General features: G+C 43.7%; 1 protein-coding gene and 1 pseudogene across 4 annotated transcripts in view; one reads left to right on the top strand and one right to left on the bottom strand.

The window, feature by feature from the left end:
- Positions 1-497: 497 nt before the first annotated feature.
- Positions 498-2,165, bottom strand: LOC142840260 (non-POU domain-containing octamer-binding protein pseudogene; annotated as a pseudogene).
- Positions 2,166-5,300: 3,135 nt separating this feature from the next.
- Positions 5,301-11,109, top strand: part of Mecp2 (methyl-CpG binding protein 2) — a 67,867-nt gene continuing 62,058 nt past the window's right edge. The window contains exons 1-3 of one of the 4 annotated variants that reach the window (XM_075958548.1): positions 5,371-5,471; positions 8,175-8,352; positions 10,685-10,808. In XM_075958548.1, the coding sequence (XP_075814663.1) occupies positions 10,783-10,808 (26 nt within the window). In that variant the 5' untranslated portion in view covers positions 5,371-5,471; positions 8,175-8,352; positions 10,685-10,782. Of the gene's footprint in view, positions 5,472-8,174; positions 8,353-10,684; positions 10,809-11,109 lie in introns of all 4 variants that reach the window. The other 3 variants (XM_075958547.1, XM_075958549.1, XM_075958546.1) reach the window with 3 other exon arrangements.

The raw sequence follows: 11,109 nt of genomic DNA, 5'->3' as shown, positions 1-11,109 counted from the left end.
GAGGTTTGTTTTGTTTTTGTTTGTTTCCTTGCTTCCTTGTTTTGTTTTGCTTTGGTTTGACTTTTTTACATTTTAAAACTTTCTTTTAGGGGTTCTGCAGGGGTGAGGGAAGAATATGAGGGCCTAGGAGGTGAGCAGAATTGAGGTGCATGATGTGAAATTCCCAAAGATTAAATAAAGAAATTATTTTTTTTAAAAAAAAGATTAATGGAGCTCTAAGTCCATTTTGCCATGCTTCTCCAGGCCCTCAATAATCGATATATTTCAGGATACACGAGACAGACTTGATAAAGCAATATACCACAGACTTTGATTTGTTAAAAACCATCCCTACCTTGCCCTCTACCGCCTAGCATACTTCCTAGAGTACTACAGACAGGGAAGACTTATCTATTGGGAAGAACCCCTAACATTTTTCCAGGTAGAATTCTGGCTAGTCCAAAAATGGCCCTTTTTAAAGGGTTGCAGAAAACTAAACACTGCAACTTTATTTAGTATCAACGGCTTTTATTTGGAGCAAATTCATTTCCAGGAACTGGACAGTTGAATGCAGGGGGAGTTCCACCAATTCCTTGATTTGTGGCTGAAATTACCTAGCATGGGTGAGAACAAAGCACGAAGCACACAACAAACCCACTTAAGAGTTTATTAGAGGAGACACGTGAACAGGCCTGGGGACATCGGTGTGGAGAAAAGAGAACTTGAAGATTGCACATCCAGCTTTTAAAGACTGCCTAGCACATGCACACAGAGTGTTGATGTAGCTATGTCATACACAGATGACAGAACTCACACGTGTGCTCAAGGGCTTATATAACTGCATCATGCTGCACGTAGGTCATGCAGGGCCTTTTAATGTCCCTGGGGCGGCTAAGTATTTTGCCTGAGCGCTTGTCTGCACATGTGTGGCCCTGGAACCTGGAAGTGCTGCCGCTGTGTGGCTGGAATCTTAACAGTGGCAGCTTGGCCAAAGCATTCAGTTGTTGGTAGGGTCAATCCCAGGGTTTCATCTGGCATCACAATGGCAGGTCCTGGAGGAGTTGGGGTACCAGTTGGCAAATGAGCAGTGCCTCCATTGTTTATGCCCTTGGCCCATCCATATCTCTTGTTCTCTTACATCAGGGAAGGTTTCCTTTAAATCCTTCCTGCTGTCACCACATAATTTCTTCTTGTTGCTGCTGTATTTCTTCCTCAAGGTGCCTGAAGTCATCTTCTGCCTGAGCTCTAGCTGCTTTTGTTTCTAAACCTCTTGGTTACACAGTTCCTCCATTCTCTAAAGCTCTTCTTGACACCTCATCAAAGCCTGCCTCATTAGCACAACCTGGTGCTCCTGGTGTCCTGCCTTCATCTCCATATTCAGCTTCTCACAAGCCTCCCTGATATTTGGCTGCACCTGATGCAGCTGTTGCTTCTCCATCTTAATGAGTGTCTTCCTGCGGGTGATATCTGGGTGGCTGGTCTCTCTCCTTGTGAAATTGCTGGGTTTTTTTTTTTATAACCAGATTCGCTACAAGTGCCCCTTCATCATCTAACTGGTCCACAGGCTCCACAGTCATAGGCCAAGGAAATGTGGTTAGCAAGGAGCCTTCACTGTGTCTGTCCAGAGCTTTCCCAGCAGCTGGCTTCCCTGCCGAACTCAACAATGCTTTTCCCTGAAGGCCCTCCTCAGTCATCCACAATGACCACAGCCCTCTCCACTTGGCCACACACGAAAAAGGTTTTTTTCCAGCAGCTCCTTGGATACATACTGGGGAAGGCTGTGGACTGTAAGGAATGCACTATGACAGACAAAGCGCATGCACACCTTCTTTCCATGGAGTGGCATATTGTCCAGCTCCACTTTGGCAATTTTCACTGGGGGTCGTGTTTCCAAGCAAATAAAGGCAAAGCCTTTATCCTTAAGAACGAAAACTTTGCCTGCTTCTCAGACAAAAAGTTTCCTCATTTTCTCCTAAGAGACATCAGGTGAAGATTGCCCACAAAGAGACAGCTATGCCAGGTGAAGGTCTCTCCCAGTTTCCTAAAATTCTTCTGGCCAATAGTTAAGCCTTCATTTATTGGTGGGGTGGCTGTTGCTGCTGCTGTTGCTGTTGGTGGTGATGTTGATGATGCTTCCTTGGAGTATGGTTCTGCTTCTCCAAGTAAAAGGTTTTATTGCTATGCATTTTTTGGACTCTTGACTTCGATTTGAACACAGCAAAGTATCTATCTCCTAATCCTCTCTAACCTCCACTTCCTCTGCCCACAGTTTTTTGCTCAGAGTAATGGCCTCCACCGACCTTAGTTCTGGTTATAGTTCTTTATGGTGTATTTAAAATCATAAGTAGGTGTTGAATTTTATCAAATGCTTTTTCTTGCATGTATTGGGATAATCACATAAGTTGTTCTTAAAATTGTAATTGATTTATAATTTTAAAGCATACTTGTTTTCTTAGAATAAAGCTCAACATGGTGGGGTTTTGAGAGAAGGCTCAGCAGTTAAGAATGTTTGTTTTTCTTGCAGAGGACCCAAGTTTGGATCCTAGCGCTCATGTTCAGTGACTCATAACTGTTTGTAACTCACCTGCAGAGGTCTGATGCCATCTTCTGGTCTCTGCAGGCACCTGCACACCTCTCTCTCTCTCTCTCTCTCTCTCTCTCTCTCTCTCTCTCTCTCTTACACACACACACAAATGTAAAAATAAATCTTTAAGAAACTACTCAATGATATGTAACCATATACTTCTGGATTCAGTTTGTCCAGAAAATAAACTTTCACATTTGTTTTCATAACTTATGTCATATATTTCTCAGTTTGTTATTATAGTAGTTATTTCATTTTAATAAAATAAATGTGACCAAAGTTCTTACTTTTCAATACATGATCCAATCTGCTAACCCATCAAACATTTGGTAGGATTTATCTGGTAAAGCATCTAGCCTGTTTTATTTTTTGTTGATTGTTTTTGGAAGGAGGGTATTAAACATACTTTCTTCAAGGTTATGAAACTCTATCCAGACTATTTCTATAGTTAGTTTGGCAAGCTGTACCTTTCTATCATTTTACTTATGTTTATAAGTTTACTCATAAAGTTGTTTTTAAAAATCTCAGACTGTCCAAAGCCACAGAGAAACCCTGTCTCGAAAAACCAAAAAAAAAAAAAAAATCTCAGACTGAAGAGATGGCTCAGAAGTTAAGAGCACTGGCACCTCTTTCAGAGGTCCTGAATTCAATTCCCAGCAACCACCTAGTGACTCACAACCATCTGTAATGAGATCTGATGCCCCCTTCTGGCCTGCAGAAGTACATGCAGCCAGAGTGCTCATATAACATAAATACATAAATTAAAAATCCAGGTGGCCACACATAAACATGAACCCCTAGTATTGTGGGGAGCAGAGATAGGAGGATTTCTGGAACTTGTTGGCTGTCAGTGTACTTCCAATTTCAGTGGGGACATTTTCTCAAAGAAACAAGCAGAAAGTGATAGAGCAGGACACCCTACATCCTCCTCTGGCCTCTGCATATGCAAATACCTGCATGCTCTCACACCAACAAACATGTTGATAATTTATATACATATCACAGTCATAATTATACACAGACGAACAGTCTGTACCACTCTGTGATCACACCCACTTAAATTTTTTTGCATTTATCTATTTTACTATTTTGTGTGCATGAGTGTTTTGCCTGTGTGTATGTATGTGCACCACATGTGTGTGTGGTGCTCATGGTAGTCAGAAGAGGGCACCGGATCCCTTAAGACTAAAATTACAGATGGTTTTGAGTGACCATGTAATTGCTGAGAATCCTCTAGTTTTCTCCATTGTGGAAAAAAAAATTCACTTGGGAGATCCTGCCCCAAACTCAGCCATCATCCTTGTTTTCTTCTTTCTTTCCATCTGACATCCAATACTTTTGGCTTACTTTTGAACATACATCTTAAATACCACAACTTATCAGAATTCAACAGCTACTGCTCTAGGTAGAGCCACCATCATCTCTTTCCTCTCAATGGGCTTCTTGGGTTTTGTCTAGTATCCACCACAGCCAGTTCTCCATTCTCCACCTGCAACATAGGTTTCATGATGTCAGCTACTGATTCAAATATCTATCAAGGGCTTCTCATCTCGAAATAGTCACCCAGTTCTCTTGGTAGCTCAGGCTACCATTTATCTCTCTTCAGTCACACTGGCCTCCTTGATAAGTCAGGCAGTCCTTCCTTAGGGTCTTTAAACTTGCCTAGAATGTTTTCCCCAGTTACCCATATTGGGGGGAGGCATGAAGGCGAAAACCAGAGGATTTCTAAATAGCACTCCTATCATACTTGCCTTATCTATTTGAGAGTCTTTATTTCTATGTAAAAATTTAAGTTCTATTTACTTGTATGTTTAGTCTGACTCTTCCTTACCATGATTCTAGTTTGTTTCCTTGTTCAGTACTAAAACAGTGCCAAGCAAGTAAATGAATGGAGGGGGGACCCAAATTTGTTAAGCATAAGATTAGCACAAAGAGTTTTGGATGATAACTGATATCAGGGTAAGGTTGCTTTGACACTCTTACCTGACTCCCTACTACCTAAATCTTCCATCATTCTCTTAAATTCAGATTGCTGGGTCTCAGGTCCCAAATTACGTCTTCAAAAACAGTGCTAACCATCTGATCCAACAATGGCAGATCTCATATGGGCTTGGCATGTTCCATCTTCCTACCGTAGAAGTCTGCAAAGACCAGGGTTTGATATGTTGAGTTTACTGCCGGCCCTAAGAGTGTGACATCTAGAAATGAAGTGAACTAATACAATGGGTAGGCCCCTTAAAATAAGTCCCTTTGCTTGGAACAATGTCAGGCTTCTCAGCAGGCAACTTTGCTGCTTCTACTGAAAATGATACTAAGAAAATGCTGGTGCAGTCAAATGCTTATTGCAGCATACCAAATGCGGATGTGCTTGCGGATAGAGGAGGGTCAACTGCTCAGCAGGGTGGCGCTAATAGGCACCGAGAGCCTAGGCTTTCTTACGCGACAGCATCCACAGGGGCTCCATTAAACCTTAGCATTGAAATGCCGCCCACAAAACCATCCCTTCTGTGCCCTTGCCGCCTCTTTTCCCCAAATGACAGTCGATTGCCACCAATCCCGACTGAATGGGGTCCGCCCCCTTTTCCCTGGCCTAAACAGACAAGAACTCCTGCCAATTGGGGACGTCACTTCTAAGGCTCCGCCCCAGACTGGGCGCCACAGCCAATGGAGCGTAGGCTTGACGAGGCGCCGGAGGTGGGGCACGGGCGCGCAGGTGCAGCAGCGCTCAAGCTGGCCGGGAGGGCGGGGCGCGACGTCAGCCGTGCGGGGTCCCGGCATCGGTTGCGCGCGCGCTCCCTCCTCTCGGAGAGAGGGCTGTGGTAAAAGCCGTTCGGAAAATGGCCGCCGCCGCCGCCGCCGCCGCCGCCGCGCCGAGCGGAGGAGGAGGAGGAGGCGAGGAGGAGAGACTGTGAGTGGGACCGCCAAGGCCGCGGGCGAGGACCCTTGCCGGGGGGCGGGAGGTAGGGGCGGGACGTGGCGCGGGAGGGGCCCGCGGGGTCGGGCGACAAGGCTGGCGGATGGCGTCCCTCCTCTCTACCCTCCCCCTCCCTCTGCCACCGGTGGCGGCTTTCTTCTCCACTCGTCACCCTCAGTCGCAAGCGACCGTCCTCAGCACGATCTCCCTGGAGCCACCTTCGAATGACGCCCTCCCGCTGCCCGCCCCCTCTGTGCGCATCCTGGGCCTCGGCTGTGCAGGCGCCCTTGTCAGCTGGGCTTCGCCAGTTGGGGCTGCGCGCGCTCCTGCCCTTCTTGGGGCTTTGGGCCGCGGCAACGTCGCGCGCCCGCGGTCCCGGCCTCTCCCTGGATCACGCTGTCCCCTCTCCCTCGCGCACTCCCTCCCGTTACTTGCTCCCCCTCCAACACACACACACACATACACATTCACTCTCTTCTTCCCTCTCCCTCCCTCCCTCCCTCCCTCCCTCCCTCCCTCTCTCTCTCTCTCTCTCTCTCTCTCTCTCTCTCTCTCTCTCTCACACGCGCGCGCGCGCGCACGCACACACACACACACACACACACACACACACACACACACACACACACACCGCGCGTGCGCAGTCCACCTCCCGTTGGGAGAGTGCGCCACAAGGGCTTCTGAGCTCTTACCCCCATCTCCAGGCTTTGCTCCCCCCCTCCTCCTCACCCATTCCATGACTTTTTGTCCCCACTGTAAGCGACTCGGTTCTCTAGCTCCATTCCCCATTTGGCAGGAACAAGTAGGTGGGGGTTATTGTCCACCCACATAAAGGACTAGACATTATGTTCTGGGTCTCACAACTCATCTAAAGAGATGGTTATAGTTCTCATCAGGGACCGTGGGAAGGGGACTGTGCGTTCCTCAGCACCTGAAGCTCTTCCTGAGACCATGCCCTCAGGGTGCTCTGGTTCTTTGGGGGTGCTGTGCTGTGGCTTCGGAATATGAGCGTCTTCCCACCCCACCCCCCTTCTTCGCCAGCGATCATCCAGTTACATAAGTGGAATGGGACATTGTATGTTACGGGCTTTCTTCGTCCTGGAGCGTTCAGGATCGCCAGTACCAGATGGGGCAAGTTCATCACATCATTGTGACTCCTGTAGATTATCTTTGAAAGTTCATTCTCTTTTGTTTGATTATAGTAAGATCACTTAAAATAAAACACAGGTGACTTTTATTTGACAATATTTCTGAGGTTTTTGCACTGACGGTTTAAAGTCATTATGGAGACTAAAAAGATTGCTCTCACAAGAAAGACTCTGTATGACATTGCTACATATGGACCCCTGAATGGTAAAGCTTGCTAGGAGTAACTCTGTGCTAGTTCCTTGTGTGTTTGGGTATGGGTTGATCACAGCAAAAATGGGCTCCACCACAAAATTGATATTCCTGACTCATCATGGTCAGGCAGAAAGGTGCTTCTGGTTATTTTTCCAGGAACACAAATGGACTCTGTTGAGCCATTTGCATGTTGTCTCCAGTGTTGGGAATCATTACCCCAAACAGTGAGACAACAGGATCAAATACAGGATGGTTGATGGTGATCATGAAACATAATGGACTAATTTATAGTGCTAGGTGGCTGAAATGTTGTAGAACTCTCACAAGTTCTAAGTATTTTATTATGCTATATAAATGAAGCCAATTTGGGCCTGGGTAGTAAAATTGTACTAATAGGTAATTATTACTGTAGAAGAGAATTTTGAGTTCGTGATTGGAATTGTCATGTGAATCAATTAATAACATGATTAAGCTGACCTCTGGGGTCCTTTGAAATATGCCAGATCTCTATACAAAGATAAAGTCTGGATTGTTTAGGCCTTTGGGGAATTTCCACAAGGATTTGGAAAAATACATTTATTTATGGGCTTTTGGTTTTGTTTGTTTTTAACTTCAGATCTTATGCAGAAAGCTTAGAAAACACTTGCTTTTATTTATTTACCCGGATATGTCAGAACTTTAAAGAATCCAAACAGTTTAGAAGTACAAATGATCTAAAATGAGTTGATGCACATGACCCATTCATGGCAGGGCAGCTGAGCAGCTGATCAACAGAGCTCATTCAGTTTCACAAACACACGCAAGCCTTGCTTGTCAAAGATTCCAAGGTTTGTACATTTGAGCCTGAACTCAGAGTTGGAATCTTTAGTTTATTTTCATATTCTGCAACGTGTGTGCTTTTTTCAGGTGCCCTTCCAGTTAGCTATTTGTTGTACCTCTAGCTCTCCAAACAGTGTAAGCAACTTCCAGAATACAGTTTCTTTCCAAAGTGCCTGGTGACATCTAAAGTTAGTGTGTCCTTGAGAGTTGAGTTTGTGTATCCTAAGAGTTTGAAGAATCTGTATGGCTTTCTTGCTAACATTGATCTATCACATATTCCTATTTCCTTGTTTCACTTAGGAAGAAAGCATCATGTAGTCAGTTGTACTCTGAGAATTTTTTCTTTTTTGTTATTGTTGTACTGGTGGTCAAACCCAGGGCCTTGTGCATGCTAGGCAATCACCCGACCACTGAGCTACATCCTAGCTTTCTACTCTTTCTTGCTGTTTGAATCCTGAGATACATCTGGGGCACCACATAGACCACAATTTTGGAAGGTTATGATCCATTTTTGCAATCTGTGTTTATATTTTCCAGATAGAGTTGTTCCCTCTGCCTGATCTGCTTCTATGAGGCCTAATCTACTGGGGGCAGGGAGGCAAAGCTATGGAGTTTGAAAGAAAAACCGACTACAGTCCCATGTACCAGTGCCCCAACTCCACCCAAGCACTCCTGAGAAGTTTGTTTCTTTAACCTAGAATAAAGAACAGCAGTGGTAAACTTGTTAACTTGTTTGCATGGTAAACTGTGTTTCCTGGAACCTTTTATGTTTCCTAAAGGTGACTGTCAGTAATAATCTTTTAATTGGCTAAGAACAGTTTATCACCAGGCTGTATGAGTTACCTCTGGGAAACAGAGAATCGTGGACAATGACATTTGTAGTAGCCAATGTTTTAAGCACAGCCTCTACTGGAGAATTCCAGGGAAGTGGCAAAGTACCTCATTTTCATCACCTGATTTGGTAACACCTGTGCAGACTAGGCTATGTGGCTGACAGAAACTTATCTTTTTGTTGGGTAGAGAACAGTGCCCATCACAGCTTTTTGTAGTCACTCTGCTGTTATCCAATCAGAGCACTGCCTACTCGTCATTTCAGGAAGGACTAATGTCAATGGTTCCCTTCTTCTGGGGCTTGCTTATACAGAAGATGTGTGTGCTCTTCTCGTTTCCACAATTTTCTCCTGCTTTTATCTTTCAAGTAACATTTTCCATTGAAAGTTTGATTTGTGTGTGATGGCTTAAATACTCGATTAGTATGTGGGATGACTGAGTGATAGCAAGACTCTGAGAGAAGGCAGACATGCCTATTTCCATGTTAAAGGGGGCAGTATGACCAGAGTAAATACTGGCGTTTTAACCTTCTTCTTGGCACTCTGCTAGCATGTGGTACCTCTTTGCCAGTACTATGGATGTCTGGACTCCTGTTATTGACCAAGCCTTGGTAAAAATGTGCTTATCTTGGATGGAGGTATTATAGCATGAACATTTTTGTTGGATTTTCACCTAATTATACTCATTTTTAATTTTTTTCCCTGTGAAACCTTAAGTTAAAGATCTCAAACTTTTTAAGAGCTTAGAATAAAGCTTAGCTCAGCTCCTAATGAAACATGGCTTTGTCAGTAGTAAAGTGTTTGCTTTGCACCTGGAGGTCACTGATTTCAGTTCCAACACTACGGGGGGGGGGGGACGAGTAAAATTGTAGGTAAAACTGTTCTTGAGAACTTGTGACTTTGCAGGCCCTCCTAAACAAGGTATTGGTTTGATTTTTATTAGGCGGATATTCAAAAAATATTAACTTTGGGATTTCAAAGTGTTCCATGACTTAATTCTATGACTTAAGGAAATTATGGGAATTAAGAGGTTTTACTGAGCTTTAAAAGATAACTATAGGCATCATCTAGGGAACTGGTAGTCAGTTGCCAAGGACTTGGTTGCTGTTGCCCTTCATCTGGATTTGACTCCATGAGTGACTAGTCTTAAGTTGTATAATGTAAGCTTTTCTATTAGTGATATCTTTGCTGGAAGAGCAAGGTATCTGTTAGCTAATATGGCACAATATAGGTTTTAACTAGGAAATGATGGTTTTTCTTGATGGCAACATCCTTATTTGAACATGTGTTCAAAAACAAGACAGGCTGAAGCAGGAAGATCTGAGTTTGAGGATACCCTGAACTATATAACAGAACTGCCTAAAAAAAGCAACAACAGGGACTGGAGAGATGGCTCAGCAGTTAAGAACACTGGCTACTCTAACAGAAGACCTAGGTTCAATTTCTACTACCTTCATAGAGGCTCACTATAACTCCAGTCCCAGGGAATAGGATGGCCTCTACTGGCTTCAGCAAGCACTTCATGCAGGTGGTGGTACACAGACATGCGTTTAGAGAAATGCTCATACATATAAAATAACAATAAATAAAATCTCAAAAAATTTAAGAAAAATAACAAAAAAATCAAAAGACCCATTAATACAATGTGTTATAGACATTGAGATTTACTGATTTGAGAGGCTTAAAGTAATTGGTTAGAGATGGACTTCTCTATTTTGGATGATAGCTTTGGCTCTCCTGGTGCTTTTTGTCTTTTATCTCAAGGTGAAATTGTGTGATATTAGAACAGTTCCTTGCAGCTTTGACTGCTGGAATCAAAAGAGAGACTTGGCTTTTGGATTTGGTGTGATTTGTTTTGTGGTGATGTTCTGATGTTGCCTAAACTCTTGAACACATTCTATCCTTGACTTTTCCTGTATGATGTGGTAGAAGAAATACCAGAAATCACCACTTGTGGTATGCATTGTAGTTTCAAAGTGTTCCCCAGAGGTATCTAGACCTTTGATAGTGTTGATTCTGACATGCATAAATCTTGTTTTTATTTTAGCATTTTGTGTCACGTGGCAGTAATTTGCAGTTTATTCTTTGCTTCTAACTAGATGATCTGGGAAGTAACATAGTACTTTGTCTGTGATTATCTTCAAAATGTCCCAAAAGCCTTGGGAAAAAAAGTGCAGCTCAATGGGGACTTTCAACTTACAATTTTCTTTGTTTTAGGCTCCATAAAAATACAGACTCACCAGTTCCTGCTTTGATGTGACATGTGACTCCCCAGAATACACCTTGCTTCTGTAGACCAGCTCCAACAGGATTCCATGGTAGCTGGGATGTTAGGGCTCAGGTAAGTAACCTTCCTTTTTTTTTTTTTAGTATATGTCCTGGTTTGGCCATCTGTTTTTAAAACAAAACAAAAAAAGGAAAAAAAGATATACTACTCTTGGACAGTATAAAAGTACCCCAAAGATGAAAAACATAACTGGGCCAAACTGTGCCATATAATAAAAAAAAGTCACTTCCCTGAGCCCTGAAAGGTCAGTTCAGTCTGGGTAGAGTTACTTGGTAGTCACAATGTTATCTGGGGGTGGGTGTCAGATTAGAGCTGGAACTGGTGATCTGCAGCTTCAGTTCACCTTGAAGCAGGA

Source organism: Microtus pennsylvanicus, chromosome X (assembly GCF_037038515.1).
Source record: "Microtus pennsylvanicus isolate mMicPen1 chromosome X, mMicPen1.hap1, whole genome shotgun sequence".
Classification (NCBI taxonomy): Eukaryota; Metazoa; Chordata; class Mammalia; order Rodentia; family Cricetidae; genus Microtus; species Microtus pennsylvanicus.
The sequence above is the reverse complement of the archived record's forward strand: the minus strand, read 5'-3'. Positions and strand labels throughout refer to the sequence as shown.